Here is a 15,725-nt window from a genome sequence, read left to right as displayed (position 1 = left end):
TGAGAGGATTTTGCAAACAAATATGAATCATGTTTTTCTTTCTTTGTTGAAAAGTTACTTACAGTCCCCTCCAAAGGTATTGGAACGGCAAGGTCAATTCCTTTGTTTTTGTTGGATACTGAAGACATTTGGGTTTCAGATCAAAAGATGAAGTTCAGAAGTCAAGCTTTCATTTCATGATATTTACATTTAGATGTGTTAAAAAAAAAAAAAAAAAAAAAAAAAAAATCAGACCAGAGCACCTTTTGTTTGAAGCTACCCACTTTTCAAGTGAGCAAAAGTATTGGAACAGACATTATTAAATTAACTTAAAGTAAATAACATTGGATATTTGTCGGCATAACCCTTACTCGCAATTTACTGCATCAAGCTTGCAACCCAATGACTGCACCAGACTGTTGCATTCTTCATTTGAAATGCTTTTCCAGTCCTTTACTGCAGCCCATTTCAGTTCTTGTTTGTTTCTGGGGATCTCTACCTTCAGTCTCCTCTTCAGGGGGTAAAATGCATGCTCTATTGTGTTAAGGTCCAGTGATTGACTTGACCAGTCTAAAGGCTTCTTTATACCCGCGCGGACGGCGACCGCGCTGACGTAACTGCGGCTGTCCCACACGTAGTTATCCTTTATACTCGAGAGCAACCCATGCGCGCAGTTTTGAAAATGTACTGCAGTGCAATGTGGGCGTTGTCGGCCGCACGACCACGGGAGTATAGAGGCCTTAAAACTTTCAAAATACATGTACAGTGGTGCCTTGAGATACCAGTGTAATTTGTTCCGTGTCTATGCTCTTAACTAAAAACACTCATCTCAAATTTTCTTTCTCCATTGAAATTAATCAAAATGCCATTAATCCATTCCAACCTCCCCGTCACCCCAGAATAGCTTTTTTGTCAATAAGGAAAGTAGCACTTTTTAATATTGTATTTTATAAAAACACAGAATAACAAAATAATTAAACAGAACGTAAATCATTAAACATCACTGATGGTGTAGTGGTACACTCGCCTGACTTTGGTGCGGGCAGCATGGGTTCAGTTCCCACTCAGTGACGGTGTGAATGTGAGTGCAAATGGTTGTCTGTGTCTACATGTGCCCTGCGACTGACTGGCGACCAGTTGAGGGTGTAGTCCGCCTTTCGCCCGAAGTCAGCTGGGATAGGCTCCAGCGCCCCGCGACCCTAACCCGGATAAGCGGTGTTGAAGATGAATGAATAGATAAAGCATCAAACAGTTTGTGCCACATTATCTCATGTTTCAATTATTAGTGTGCTGTATCTACTGGTGTGCCCGCCTTGGCTACTGGGAGGCACTACTGTATAGTAGAGTCATGCAGACAAATGAAGAAGAATAGACTTCTTCTTCTGCTGTTCTATTGGTCAGTAAGTTGCTGTAATAGTTGTCGTTTTTTGTCGAAGACGAAGAAAATATGCCTGTGAGTAATGTTATATTATCTGTTTAGTATATGTTGTTCCACCGTGTGCGTTCAAATGTCAGTTTTTTAAAGGTCCCATATTTTGACAACTTTTTCTAGGATTTGGGATGTAATATTATTGCTATGGTGCCTCAGTAAACATGAAATATATATTAAAATCATCCACGCACTCCTGAGTTCCACGTTTTTCTGCCGAGAGGTCTGAAAGGAGGTCATTCGAATTTCTTGAGCTTATTCCCTTTCCGCTCACAAGCCAGCGCTGTCAACATAACAAACGGGATCGCACGAGTGGGTCTTCTACATTGAGGCAACCAATCAGAAGAAAGGGGATGGCCTTAGCAAAATATGGTCAAAACGGATACAAAACTGGGTCAAACAGAAGTAGCTGTCAGAGGCGCCTTTTCTGGACATTTGTATGACAATACCAATGTGGTTTTTTTTTTTTTTTTTTTTTAAATGAAATTGACAGTTTTATACCAAGTCCATGTTAAACGAGTCACTCGATGGAGGTCTAAATAGCCAAAATACGGGACCTTTAAAGGGTTCTAAAACCGTGACTGTCGATGGTGACTCTTAACATATCAATGACGTTTTCTATTCATTTGATTGTTGTTTGTTAGCATTAAGCTAGCGGACTTTCCTTATGCAAAGCTGTCGTTGTTTTACATACACATGTAATTCTGTTTATTTTGTGCTAGGTTTGACCATAAACTTCAACTGGAAGTCACTGAAAGCTCTATTTTTGGATTAAATGTTCACTGTTTGTTAAAGAGGGGCTTTTTGTGAGGTGAGTTGAATTGAGTTTACTGCCATCGTAGAGCATTCCTTCCTCAAGTTTGTGCTCACAAGTCAAAGCAGAAATTCGGCCGAATGACGGCTCGTATCTCGAAAACCTGTAAGTCGGGTCACTCCTATCTCAAGGGACGACTGTAAATTTTATTATACAAATACGATATCACGCATGGAAACATGAAAGAAGCCCAAATACCGTCTGTTGTCATCCCTGGTGGCTATGTGGTAACACCTTGTGTTTAAAAAAAATACATTGTCGACGTTTAAAGTTCCTACGGGTGTTTTGAAACGGTCCATTTCGCCATTCTCCCGAGCTAGGCGGAAGTGCTTTTACCTGGTTTGCCAAATGCGGAAGTAGTGTGTGCATACACGGCCCTGCGTACATAATAACATATTAAACGTAACGTCACACGGTGCCCGTCAAGAAACACGGGAATATTATTAAAATTAGAATGCTTTTCCTAAAGAAGTCAGTGAGAGTAAGAATTGACCAAACCTGCAGTGTGTAACCCGACTGGTGGCTGAAGCTTGCAAACAGTGTCCAGTAGTTGACATTGTGGCCCGTTCTCATCTTTTGGTCCACAAAGTTCCTCCTCGTACTCTGCTGTCCTTCTTGCACACATTTTCACGCGACAATCACAACACTTTCCGCTCAACCTTGAGCCCCGCTAAGCAACGTATTGCTCGCAATCGCGTCTCTTTGTTAGCAAGCTAAGCTAGGCTAAACCAGGCCACGAAGCTTCGAAGTGCACCGAGAAGGGTTTAACCGGACACGAAGTGTGAATAAATTGTGTTTTAGTCCAGGGAAATAGTGATGGACGTGCTGCGTCGAGGACTCGGTACGTTCGGTGCTGAGTCAGAAAGATTTAGTGAAGCCCGTCGAGGCAAAAGTGGTTGTGACGTAAACAAAGAACGTGTGCAACGGAAAAATCTACGGCCCTTTTCGGATTCTCGTTTTTGTTTCAGAACTTTTCTTTCCTATCCTATCCGAGCGAGATGAACCGGAAGTACTTGGATGATATGTCGTTTGAAATTTCAAAAATGCTAAGTAAAAGTACCTCGGTGCGACCTTTAGCATTGTTAGTCCTGAGCAACCGTCATGATAGGATAGGAACTTTATTATCCACAATCCTTTAGTACAGCAGTATTTTAAAGCAACAGCCCACCGACGAGGTTTACAGACTACACGAAGGCGCTTGAATGTAACGTTGGAGACTTTAAAAATAGTTATGTACAACTTTTATCTTAAATAAATAGCACATTAGTCTTTATAAACAAACGTGCATCAAGAATAGTCCTAGTTAACAATAGCAATGTGAACATAAAATTTGCCTCAATAATTATGATTAATATTATGTCATTAGAAAAAAACAGCTGAAAATACATAGTATCAAACGGAAACATCTGCGAGGGATAAAACTTCCAGTGAGAGACAAAAAGGACAGAAAAACAAGCTTGACTCCTTTATTTCTTTTATATTTATTCAGAAAACAGAATATACAAACATGAATGCCAGGGGATGACATACAATAAGGGGCAAAAAGACAGATGATTGTATTACAAAAATACATTATAAAGAGCACATAGATTTAAAAAAAAAAGATGTAAGGGCTTTTGCAAGACACATCTTCATTTTATTCAGTAAATAGTATGCAGGTAAGTTCGAGACTTTGGGTGCATCCCAAGTCCTTCAAATGCAACGTTCCTAACTCCTCGCGACCCAGAAATTGAAGAGTACATCCATCCATCCATCCATTTTCTGAGCCACTGCTCCTCACTAGGGTCGCGGGCGTGCTGGAGCCTATCCCAGCTATCATCGGGCAGGAGGCGCGGTACACCCTTAACTGGTTGCCAACCAGTCGCAGGGGACATACAAACAAACAACCATTCGCACTCACAGTCACACCTACAGGCAATTTAGAGTCACCAATTAATGCATGTTTTTGGGATGTGGGAGGAAACCGGAGTGCCCGGAGAAAACCACGCAGGCACGGGGAGAACATGCAAACTCCACACAGGCGGGGCCGGGGATTGAACCCGGGTACACAGAACTGTGAGGCTGAAGCTCTAACCAGTCGGCCACCGTGCCGCCCTGAAGAGTACAATAAGGCAAAATAAACACATTTTCTTCACGCAGAAAAACATTTATTCACACTGCTCAAGTACATGTTGATGTACAAATTTAAGATTAAAATTAAATTTGCCTCAGTTCTTTGCTTTTTTGTTCTGGGCTCCAACGAGCCAGGCCCACCTCCACCTACACCTGATGCCTGCTTAACGCTGAGCCACATGAATAGCATCCTCTAAGCACTCATTCTGGAAAAGAATTGACTCAAGTCATTGTCTATTTGACTTCATTTTCACTATTACCAACTTCAAAGGCTAATCCCAAACTCATCCTCAAGGAAAATATTAAGGTCAGTATTTTTCTGTTTTTATTGGGCATTTCTGAATTTGAAGTTAGTTCATTCTGGGTTGTGTCATAATCCCTAACATTGCTCCGTCGCTTAATACATTTAACATTAACATCCGTCAACTAATTAAATAATTGTAGGCGCGTTTCCTAATTGATACAAGATGTACTAGCGGATCAGCTCTTGTCGCCGATGTTACATGTGCTTCGCGGTTCCGCAGGGATCGCAACCGGGGCCACGACCCGCAGCACCTCACCGCGAAAATACAAAAGACCAGTGCAACAAATACGACACTGGCTGATCGAATTAGCAAAAATGTTGTTTAAACGTAAGAGTATCAATATAGGATGTCCCCGCCAGAGGTGGGTAGAGTAGCCAAACATTGTACTCAAGTAAGAGTACTGTTACTTGACAATAATGTGACTCAAGTAAAAAGTAGTCCAACAAAAAATTACTACTTGAGTAAGCGTAAAAAGGACACAGTGAAATAATTACTGAAGTACTGAGTAAAGAGTGCGTATCTTCAGGCGGGCGTACTGGAGCCTATCCCAGCTATCTTCAGGCGAGAAGCATGGTACACCATGAACTGGTTGCCAGCCAATCACAGGGCACATATAAACAAACAACCATTCGCACTCACATTCACACCTACGGGGAATTTAGAGTATTCAATTAATCTACCATGCATGTTTTTGGGATGTGGGAGGAAACCGGAGTACCTGGGAAAAACAAACATCAATAAATAAAAATAAAATAAAATGTGAATGTACAAATTCTGATATTGCTGTGTGTGCGGGTGTGTGTGTATGCACAGCCAAAACTACATGTGGAATTTACTGCACAGTGTTTTCTCAAGTTATAAGTGGGCAGAAATATCAATGTTTGGCCAGATAAGACAGTGCTAGACAAATACTACAATACATGAAAGCTTTTTTTGTTTTTGTTTTTCTCGATCATCTAAATTTTAACACGAGTAGTGCGCCATTGCCTTCATAGTAACGACGACCTTCCCAACATGGCCGCCACGTAGGCACGACGATCAGCTGGGCTGGTTTAGCTAATGTTAGGTTATGCCCCGGAAGCCCAATAGAAGACATTGTGTGAGCTCATGTGACTTTCTTGTGTCATTTGATTGGTGAACAAGAACTCAACGTCACTCGTGCTTAAATTGGATTGGAGCAAACAGCTCCCAATGCGGAAGTCAAAGTCATAGTCTCGCGCACAAAAGTTAATAAATAAGCAATAATTGACAAATAAAAGTAGCGAGCTACATTTCGATCATTGTAACAAATATTGTCAAGCCACTTATATCTATATCTGCAAAGAGTGCAGACAACACAACAAAACTTAAAACTGTTACAGTACATATACATAATATTTATAAATTAGTGTTCTGACCTGCCAAACATTTAAATAGCATAATGACTCCAGGAGAGATCGCATTTATAACAATATTAAATTCAATAAGAGAAATAGTTCCATATTTCAAAATAAATTGTTAAAAGTTAAAAGTGAGCCATTTCAGTTAAATAATTGATCAACTAAAATAATTTTATTAGAAAACCACTGAAACTAAAATAAGGATTTGTTTCTATAAAAAAATGTCTTTATTATTCCTTAAGTATATTTATGCAGAGAGAAATTATGTTTATAAATCTATGACCATGAGAGAAGCGTCTGTTTGTGACAGTTGGATAGTTTTGTGGGGAGTTTTAAAATATTCTAATTACAAAAAAGAAAAAAAGTAAATTTAGGCCTCCTGACTTAGAAAAAAATAAAATAATGAATGTGTTATGTAAAGTATGAAAGTCCAAGAAGTTAAGGCTGCATTATCATACAAGTTCATTATTACTGATTTTTTTTTTTTTACATAGTGAATTTTATTCTTCCAAATAAAATTAAAAAGCATTTTGTTTATATCGTTTGAAGTCTTTTTGTTTACATCAAGAAATAAAGGCGCCTGTGTCAGGTGAATTCTTCCTCTAAGTGATAAGTCACACTGTTAATTTTTTGTGTGTGTGTGTGTGTTTTTTTTCCCAATAATTTTATCAAAATTTGAGTTGCACCTGGCCTTTCCATCTTTGGTGATAGTGATACAGAGGTAAGTAATAGAGTCGTTTAAAGGTATATTACAAACAAGGGATGTCACAATATTTTAGAGCCAGAAGTTCACAGATCTCTATATTCAATCAAAGACCAGAGGAAGTAGAGAAGGTATTTATCAGACCAATAGACAGAGATATCTGTGAGAGATCTTTTAAAAAATAATGTTGTATCATCAGCTGGCTGATGATAACTTAATTGTTTGCAATTGTGATACCTTTTCGTGGACTAAACTTTATATAATCTGTGAGTAATTGAGTACAAAGTAAAAAAAAAAAAAAAAAAAAAAGGAGATTTTGGACATCCCTGCCAGACTCCGCGTTTAAGCCAAAGCAGTAATCATTACAGATCATTGGGTGGCAGTAATGCAGTTTGCAAACCGCGGTTAAACACTACGAAGAAGAAGGGGGAGTTGCTGTACATTGTCCGCTGCAGCGCTACCTCGTCTTCTTCTTCTTCTTCTTCTTCTTTTTTTTAATTTTATTATTATTATTATTATTATTATTTTTACGAAACAGCCACGCGCGCTTCACTATATCATTCTTAGTGAATCCTGAAAATACTGAAGTCACGACGCGGGACTCCATTCGCCACTTTACTGAGCTAAAGCATCGTTCGTTCGATCTTCGTGTCCGGTTCAACTCGTCGGTACGCGTTGAAGCTTCTCGGGCTAGCTTAGATTCGCCGAGCTCCGAGAGACTCCTTCGTGATCAACAAACGGCAGAGATCAAGTGGTGAGCGTAAAGTGTTTTGAGAATGTGCGCAAGTAGGACAGCGGAGTACGAGGAGGAACTTTGTGGACCAAAAGACGAGAACGGGCCACGAGGTCCACTACTGGACGCTCTTTTCAGGAAGCAGCCTCGAATTGTGCTCCGCAGAGCAGGTCCGTTCACTTCTTACTCTCTCTTGTTTAGGAAATACTTTTGACTTGTAAAGAATATTCCCATGTTTATCGACTGCCATTGTGTGGCCTTAAATGTAACATCACATTATTAACATCCCTGTGGATTATTCCTCAATTTCTTAATTTACATGGTTTGTTTGTAAAAACGCCTGCAAGATGTTTGCCCCTTTTTGCCTCTTCTAGGCTGGTTTGCAAAAAAAAAAAAAAAAAAAAGCATAAGTTAGTTAAGTCATGCACAACTTTAATTCTACGCATGGGCATGTAATTGGTTGGCAGAAACCCCAAACACTTCCTATAACAGTTGCTGAGAAAAAACATTACCACCTAACTTTTGTGGCGTTTTATCACCGTATGCAAGTTTGTGCCAGCTGATGCCAAGCAAAGATATGCAGCAATGCTTCTGTACAATAGTGGCAACCAGGTTTTGTGTGATCAATATGCAGTTATGGACAATTGGGTGCCAAATACATACACCTGGGTTGATGGACATGGCTACACCAAAGATTTAATGCAAGCTTACAAGTTTCTTGATGTATACAAGTAAGTGTTAATCATTCAGCTGTTGATTGGAAAATGTGGTGACAGTGAAACTTGATGCATGATGTGTATTTGCATGATTTATTTAACACTTTAACGTTAGGCTCATATCTCATTTGTGATTTGTATATGATAGTAGGCCCACTATAAAAGGTAAAATATCACTTAAAGCAATATAGGCATCAAGTATTTAAGAGTGAGATGCAAGTTATTAGCGAATGTGATCTTAATCTTTCATCATTAATTTTGTGCCTCATGAATAATCTAAGGATTAAATACTAACAATATGACGTCTAATATTATACTATTAAGGTGCGAAACAAAACCATATAAACTTACCATTAAATAAAGTGCTCAGAGCAAAAATGTTTGCGATCAACAGTGGCTTGTTTTGGAGCTCCCAGCTGTAGCGTGTCTTTCTTACAATTGTACCATTTTAAATAATTTATAGCTTTGGACTTACACACTTACTGCTTTAGGTTGCAAGCTAACAACATATGCCTCAATGCTGTATATACAAAATATATAAATACAAATTCTAATGGAAAAAATAATTTAAAAAAATTATAATGAAAAAAATAAAAATTATAATGAAAAAATATACGGTGACGTTATACTTTACCTATGAATAATGTATTTTGTTGATGTACTCACAATAAAGTGAATCAACAGATGAATGCTGCTACCCTGCCTTTCCACAGATGTCCACTGGGTGGGACATGCGACTTTGAAAAAAACAATCCACTAAGGCAGTGCTCCCCGGTCGGCGGACCGGTACTGGTCCATGAGGAATTTGTCACCGGGCCGCATAGAAGGAATGACCAATTTATATAATTTCCGTTTGATTGCGTTTCTGCGTGTCAAATGTGTTTTATTTTGAAAAATGTCCGGATCTTCTCCGCTGCAACAGTTACGCGTCAAGACTGCACAGAACGCTCCAGCAGTTCCGTTTCAACTGCCAGCCGACTCGCTCATGGCGGCGGCCAAGCTCAAAGAACCAATAATTTCATAAACTGATCCAGGTCATTACGTTCACCGAAAAGATTTGTTCTCTTGAACGAAACGTTCACAAACAAAACAACACCAGACTGGACAGGTTGGTTACACGATACGTTACTAAAAATACGTCCCCAAACTATCAAAAATGAGTAAAAAACAAACGTCTTCAGAGAGCTTCTTTTCAAAAGGAAAACGGCCACCTGAGGAGCCAGAAGAAGAGCCTATGACCAAAAAAAAAAAAGTTTATTTTATTCATTATGGTGAGTTGTATTTTTCATGCATTTAACCTTCATTTGTTTATATGCTGGTGGTGTTAATTTATTTTTGCTGTGTATATATGCCACACCTTGACAGCCAGTTCGTGGTAAAAAAAAAAAAAAAAAATGCCTACTCTAAACCGGTCCATGGCACAAAAAAGGTTGGGGACCACTGCTCTAAGATAATTACGTGATTATACAGTGCCGTGAAAAAGTATCGGCCCCCTTCTCGAATTCTCATATTTTTACATAGTTGCCACCTCTTTAATGTTTAAGATCATCAAACAAATGTAAATATCAGACAAATATAATCCAAGTAAATTTAAAATGCTGTTTTAAAATGGCGATTTCATTTATTAAGAAAAAAAAAAAAACTATTCAAAGATACCTGGCCCTGCGTGAAAAAGTAATGGGCCCTTAAACCTAATAACTGGTTGGCCCATCCTCAGCAGCAACAACTTAAATCAAGCATTTTCTATAGCTGGCAATGACTCTTTCACATCTCTGTGGTGATACTTTGGCCCACTCTTCCTTGCAGAATTGTTTGAATTAAGCAAAAATGGAGGGTTTTCTAGCATGAATGGCCTATTTGAGGTCACGCCACTGCATTTCAATTGGATTCAAGTCTGGACTTTGACGAGGCCACTCCAAAACCTTAATTTGTATTTTTTTTTAAAGCCATTCAGAAGTTGACTGCCTGTGTGTTTTGGATTGTTATCGTACTGCAGAACCCAAGTGCCCTTCAGCTTGAAGTGACAAACTGATGTCTGAACATTCTGCAGGATTTTTTTGTCAAAGGGCAGAATTCATGGTTCCATCAATCATAGCAAGTTGTCCAGGTCGTGAAGGAACAAAGCAGCCAAAGACCACCACACTACCACCACGTTTGACTGTTGGTATGATGTTCTTTTTCCGAATTGCATTGTCCCCTTTCAAATAAACTGATTAAAAAAAATAAATTAAAAAAAATTGCTGTGCTACATTTACACCAGATGTAACGTGGCACACACCTTCCAAACAGCTCAACTTTCCTCTCGGCAGTCTAGATGATATTCTCCCAAGTCTTGGGAATCATTAAGATTTTTTTATTTGTTATTTCTTGTAAAAATAAGTCGAGCCTTTATGTTCTTTTTGGTCAGCAGTAGTTTTCACCTTGGAACTCTGCCATGGATGCCATTTTTGCCCAGTTTCTTTGTTATTGTTGTGTCATGAACACTCACTTTAACTAAGGCAAGGGAGCCCTGCAGTTCTTTAGAAGTTGTCCCGAGTTCCTTTTCGGGGTAATCTCTGTTCACCTCTGTTCCATGTTTATAATAATAGGGTTAGCTGGAATCCTAAAGCTTTAGAAATGGCTTTTGTAACCCTTTCCAAATTGATAGATGTTAAATAATTTTTTTCTCTATACTAAGAAACCACAGCGGCAGCTTAAAAACTCCACTTTGACACAGTAAAACTGTTCTGGCATAAAAGGGATACAGATCCTCCATTCTGCTTGACCTAACAGCCGAACTCCTTTAGATGGTGTCATTTTTTTTTTTGCAGCTTTTTAGACCTTTTGTCCAACTTGATTTTGTCAGGACAGATTCTGTTTAAGTGATTTTTTTGATTGAACAGGTCTGGAGGTAATCAGGTTTGGGTGTGATCAAGTACAATTAACCAAAAATTGTGATTACCCACAATTAATTCTTGATTTAACAAGGGAGGTAATTACTTTTTCACACAGGGGCAGGTAACTTTAAATTTTTTTTCCTGAATGAATGAAATCATCATTTAAAGATATTTGTCAGATATTTACGTTTGCTTGATGATGAACATTAAAGTGGGGAAACTGCAATAATATAAGAATTTGAGAAGGGGCCAATAGTTTTTCACAGCACTGTATACTGTATGTTCAAAATGACTTTGAATATTATCACTTGTCAGACTTCAATCTATAATGAGCGCAAGTTTATTTGGCTGGCATGAGCATAATTATGTTTATTTGATTACAATAAAAGAGCACTTAAATTGACCCTAAGATACAGGCAGCCATTAGTCTCCAGTCTGCCTCTGTGTATGTTGAAAGTGTCAGGACTTGATTGTGATTGGTTAATCGGGTTAACCAGCAGTGCGTACACAATCCAAATTCAGCATATTGATTGGTTTACAGATGCAAATATGTCATGCCCATGACTCCGCATCCTCCGGGTCCACTGCTGTGTGCAATGGCGCGATTGACAGACGTCATAATCGCGTAACACAACAAATCTATAATTAAAAACCTGCCCAACACTTTTAATTATAGGTTTTTATTTATTAATTGTTGCAGACCTAATTCAAAGCCAAATATAAACTCACCCCTCAGTATCTCACCCACCTCTTCCACATCACCGGACACACCCGTTCTCTCAAGTCTTCAACTTGTTTGACCTTCCGCCCGCCTGATCACCATGGGATGAAGAGCCTGCAGCCGCTCACCATTGGCGTTGGACCGCTGTGGCTGGCTTTGGGGGGCCTCTGTGTGAGTTGTGTCACATCCCCCGGGCCGCTCTCGGGTGGGCTCTTCGTCCCGACCCTGCCTCTCGGGTGGGTTTGGTGGGGTCCTCAGCCCCCGTGGTGCAGATGCAGTAATTACAAGTCAGTTCTGAAGGTTACTGTGCATGCGAGAAGGTGTCAATTCACTTGCATGTGTCTGCAGATACACACCTCTGGGACTTAAGTCACTTGGTGTTGGGCCTCTCACTCATTGTGATATATAACTCATAACGATGCGACCTTCCTAGGTATTCCCTCACTTGCACTCTGTTTCTATAGATTTTTAGAATTTACATAGCCACTCCCACCACACTTCAGTTGTACAGCCGTGTCCACTACCTCTGTCCTGCATGCTTCCCCTCCTGTCCTTGTCCTGTCCAGTCCTGTTCTATATTGTCCTGTCCTTCCTTCACGGAGTGGAGCAAAACTGCCCCATACAATACTTGAATCTAATGTGTCATTGTACTAGGCATATAATGATTTACTTCCTCATCTTTCTCACAGCTAATGTCCTGTCTTTTGTTGTTTCTCCGTATATTATTGAGATATATTTTCACTGTCTCTCCATTTTGTTTTTCTCTGTCACTCCCCTTTAAAACTTTTCTTCTGTCCGACTTAAATTTTCAATAAAACCCCATCAGGATACAAAGAACCACAGTGGCAGCCTAACAATTCCATTGTGGCACAGTGAAACTGTTCCGGCATAAAAGGGATACAGATCCTCCTTTCTGCTTTACCTAACAGCCGAACAAGACAACAACAAAAATAATTTCAACAGTTTTCGCTTCTAGTTCCTTGATTCTTCATCAGCGACCTGGAAGTTGTTCTCATGCCGCCATATTAAGGAACATCTCACTTGTCTTAAATGTGCAGAGGCACGAGGCAAAAGAGTCATGGTGGTGTGTTTGTGCTGCCTCTGTGTACGTGTAGTTGTGAAGAGTAACTGTGTTGATCATATCTGTGTTTGTCATGGTTATGAAATGATGACATTGAGGTCTCAATTCTACAATTAATTTTCCCTCTTCACTCCTAGCACCTCTGTTGTTCTCATTTTCTCAATGGGATCTCTGGTGGGAGGCGTTAGTATGCAATCATGATCGAGGACCGAGTAGGTTGCAAAAAAAAAAAAGAAATGAGTTTTGGACCATGTGTGCTTATCTTGTCTTGCAGATGTCAGTGAAGATCTTCGTCCTGAGTGCCAGGAGACAGAGCCCCCACACATCAAAGAAGAGGATGAAGCGTTCCTACAAATTAAAGAGGAAAAGAAAGAGGAAAGCAAAAAGTGGCCATTGACTGGTGTCCCTTCGAAGAGTGAAGATGAAGGTCAAAGTGAGGAGAGCAGAGGGCCGGAGCCTCCAAGCAGCAGCAGCTCATGTCAACATATGACAATAGAAGGTGATGGAGACCACTGTGGAGAATCCTCAGCAGACGGCCTCTTAGCTCCACTATCCGATAGTGACGACACGTCGTCACACTCTCCTCACACTGATGATGATAAACAGTCTGAAGGTGATACTGACAACAAACGTTGGAAATGTTTACAGTGTGGGAAAATATTTGATAGAAAGTGGGTTTTGAATCAACACAAGAGAACACACACTGGAGAGAAACCTTTTTCTTGCTCAGTTTGTGCTAAAAGATTCTCCTGGAAAGGAGTATTAAAAAAACACATGAGGACACACACTGGTGAGAAACCTTTTGTCTGCTCAGTTTGCAGTCAAAGATTCACTCAGAAGGAATACTTAAAAATACACACAAGAAAACACACGGGTGAGAAACCTTTTGCCTGCTCAGTTTGTGGGAAAAGATATTCTGAAAAGAGAAACTTAAAAAGTCACAGAAGAACACACACTGGTGAGAAACCTTTTGTCTGTTCAGTGTGTGGCCAAAGATTCTTTGAAAACGGAAGCTTAAGTAAACACACAAGAACGCACACCGGGGTGAAACCTTTTGCCTGCTCAGTTTGTGGTCAAACATTCTCAGAGAATGACCGCTTAAAAGTCCACACAAGAACGCACACTGGTGAGAAACCTTTTGCCTGCTCAATTTGTGGTCAAAGATTCGCTCATAGATGTACTTTGACAACACACACAAGAACACACACTGGGGTAAAACCTTTTGCTTGCCCAGTTTGTGATCAAAGATTCTCTCAGAGGGGAAGCTTAAGAAGACACAAAAGAACCCACACTGGGGAGAAACCCTTTTCCTGCTCAGTTTGTGGTCAGAGATTCTCTAAGAAAGATAGTGTTAAGAGACACAAGTGTGTTGGTAAGAATAGCAGTGATCAATGAAGGTTTCGCCTCTCATCCGAGCAGGTGTCATCAGTTCATCCACAAAGAATGATTGTATTCTATGTACCTTCTTAAAAGCCTCCTGTGGACAATTGTTGAGAATTAGCACTCGTGCTAATAATACATCCGCCTTGGCCAATGTTTTTGTGATATGCATAAATAAGAGAATGATAGATTGAAATAATTGAATAAAGTTTAACTCTTGGTGGTAAAATGGAAAGGTGGATATGTGATATACGCATATGAAATAAAATATCCTTCCCTCAGGTCGGCACTATCGATCAAAGCAATCTAATATCAGCAGACATTCCAACAGCTTCTTCCCTCTTCCCATGAACCTCTTAAACAGTTGACTTACAATTTCTTTATAACATGCTGCCAATTTTGCACGTCCTGGGACACGTCTACATTATTCGTGCACTCAATGTTTTATCACTCGGCACTGTTTGCCTACTGTTGTTGATTCCTCCTTGCCACTTATGTGTTTAAGAACTCTTTGCACCGTTTGCACAATCGTCCCTGTGTGTGATCGTCACCAGATCATTTCACTATTAGTCACTTTAAATTGCTTGAGAACAGACTCTGCATCATGCAAAATTGCCATTATATGAGCATCACCACACTCGTGGTGCACTTTCATTGCTCAATGACTCGCCATACTTGTGTTCTTTATGTATATTTTGTAATATTGGCTGTTTGTTGTCCTACTAGAGTGGCTCCAACTCCCGGAGACAAATTTCTTGTGTGTCTTGTAACATACTTGTACTCTCCAATTTCCCACAGTTGTTTGTAGATAATGTATATTGCTTGTTGACAAATAAAGATCTCTTTGTTCAATGAGCTTGTATCAGTGGATTCTTTTGCAATATTGTCCATCACAACCGTGAGTTACAAAGGCCTAATGAGGGACTGTTGGTAATAACGGCAGAGTTAAAACTAACCCTGTGGGCAGAACAGGCTGACATTGGTGATGGTGGGGCAGCGCCATCTAAATCTGTTTTTTATTGAGGTGTAAATATAAACTATGTGGGATTAGGTGTCTTCCATTTGGCAAAAGAGAAGATATGGGGAAAAGAAGAAAATATATGAGGTCAAGAAAATGTTCAGTCCAATTTGACAAGTAAGCCACGATGTCATCTAAGTCACTTCACAATTACTCAATATCATTTCTCCAATTGGTGGTGACTCAAATTGGCATTCGAGGCCACTGCAATAAACAAACGCTGAATCAGAAATTTCGGCTTTTGGCCCACCCACATTTTGGACACGACAGCCTGTCACAGCCTGACACGTAACGAGCAGGAGCCGATGACATTTTCTCATTGAACTTCTATTCTGTGGTGTAATTATGGCCTATATTGAAAGTCTGCATGCTTTTTTTTTTAGACAGTGAAAAACATCTTGGAAGGATTCTAGTTCTAAAAAAAAAAAATAAAAAAAAAATCAACTGTTGAAATGCCTCCTTGAGGAAAAAAGACTGCC

General features: G+C 39.7%; 2 protein-coding genes across 7 annotated transcripts in view; one reads left to right on the top strand and one right to left on the bottom strand.

The window, feature by feature from the left end:
- LOC133490184 (gastrula zinc finger protein XlCGF57.1-like) overlaps nt 1-3,287 on the bottom strand; it is a 28,673-nt gene extending 25,386 nt beyond the window's left edge. For 2 of the 5 annotated variants that reach the window (XR_009792125.1, XM_061799943.1), the window contains exon 1: nt 2,721-2,851. Coding sequence is in view for 2 of the 5 variants with exons in the window: in XM_061799941.1 (XP_061655925.1) it covers nt 2,721-2,847 (127 nt within the window). In the remaining 3 variants the exon portion in view is untranslated. Of the gene's footprint in view, nt 1-62; nt 87-2,420; nt 2,698-2,720 lie in introns of those variants that run through there. The other 3 variants (XM_061799941.1, XM_061799942.1, XM_061799944.1) reach the window with 3 other exon arrangements.
- Nucleotides 3,288-7,115: 3,828 nt separating this feature from the next.
- LOC133490192 (gastrula zinc finger protein XlCGF8.2DB-like) lies at nt 7,116-15,083 on the top strand. 2 transcript variants are annotated; one of them, XM_061799959.1, is made up of 3 exons: nt 7,116-7,624; nt 8,089-8,185; nt 13,123-15,083. In XM_061799959.1, the coding sequence occupies exons 2-3, from the start codon at nt 8,176-8,178 to the stop codon at nt 14,241-14,243; spliced, it is 1,131 nt and encodes a 376-aa protein (XP_061655943.1). In that variant the 5' UTR covers nt 7,116-7,624; nt 8,089-8,175; the 3' UTR covers nt 14,244-15,083. The 2 variants fall into 2 exon arrangements, with proteins under 2 accessions (XP_061655943.1, XP_061655942.1); XM_061799958.1 differs by lacking the exon at nt 8,089-8,185 and having other exon boundaries at nt 7,118-7,624.
- The last annotated feature ends 642 nt before the right edge of the window (nt 15,084-15,725 follow it).

Source organism: Phyllopteryx taeniolatus, chromosome 15, assembly GCF_024500385.1.
Source record: "Phyllopteryx taeniolatus isolate TA_2022b chromosome 15, UOR_Ptae_1.2, whole genome shotgun sequence".
Lineage (NCBI taxonomy): Eukaryota > Metazoa > Chordata > Actinopteri > Syngnathiformes > Syngnathidae > Phyllopteryx > Phyllopteryx taeniolatus.
Note: the sequence above shows the minus strand (reverse complement) of the source record. Positions and strands in the feature narration are given on the sequence as shown.

What these genes read in the sequence shown, in the direction of transcription:
- LOC133490192 (XM_061799958.1), top strand. Translation starts at nt 7,498, where the DNA reads ATGTGCGCAAGTAGGACAGCGGAGTACGAGGAGGAACTTTGTGGACCA. An exon ending in AATTGTGCTCCGCAGAGCAG is followed by an intron (nt 7,625 to 13,122) that starts GTCCGTTCACTT and finishes CTTGTCTTGCAG; the next exon opens with ATGTCAGTGAAGATCTTCGT.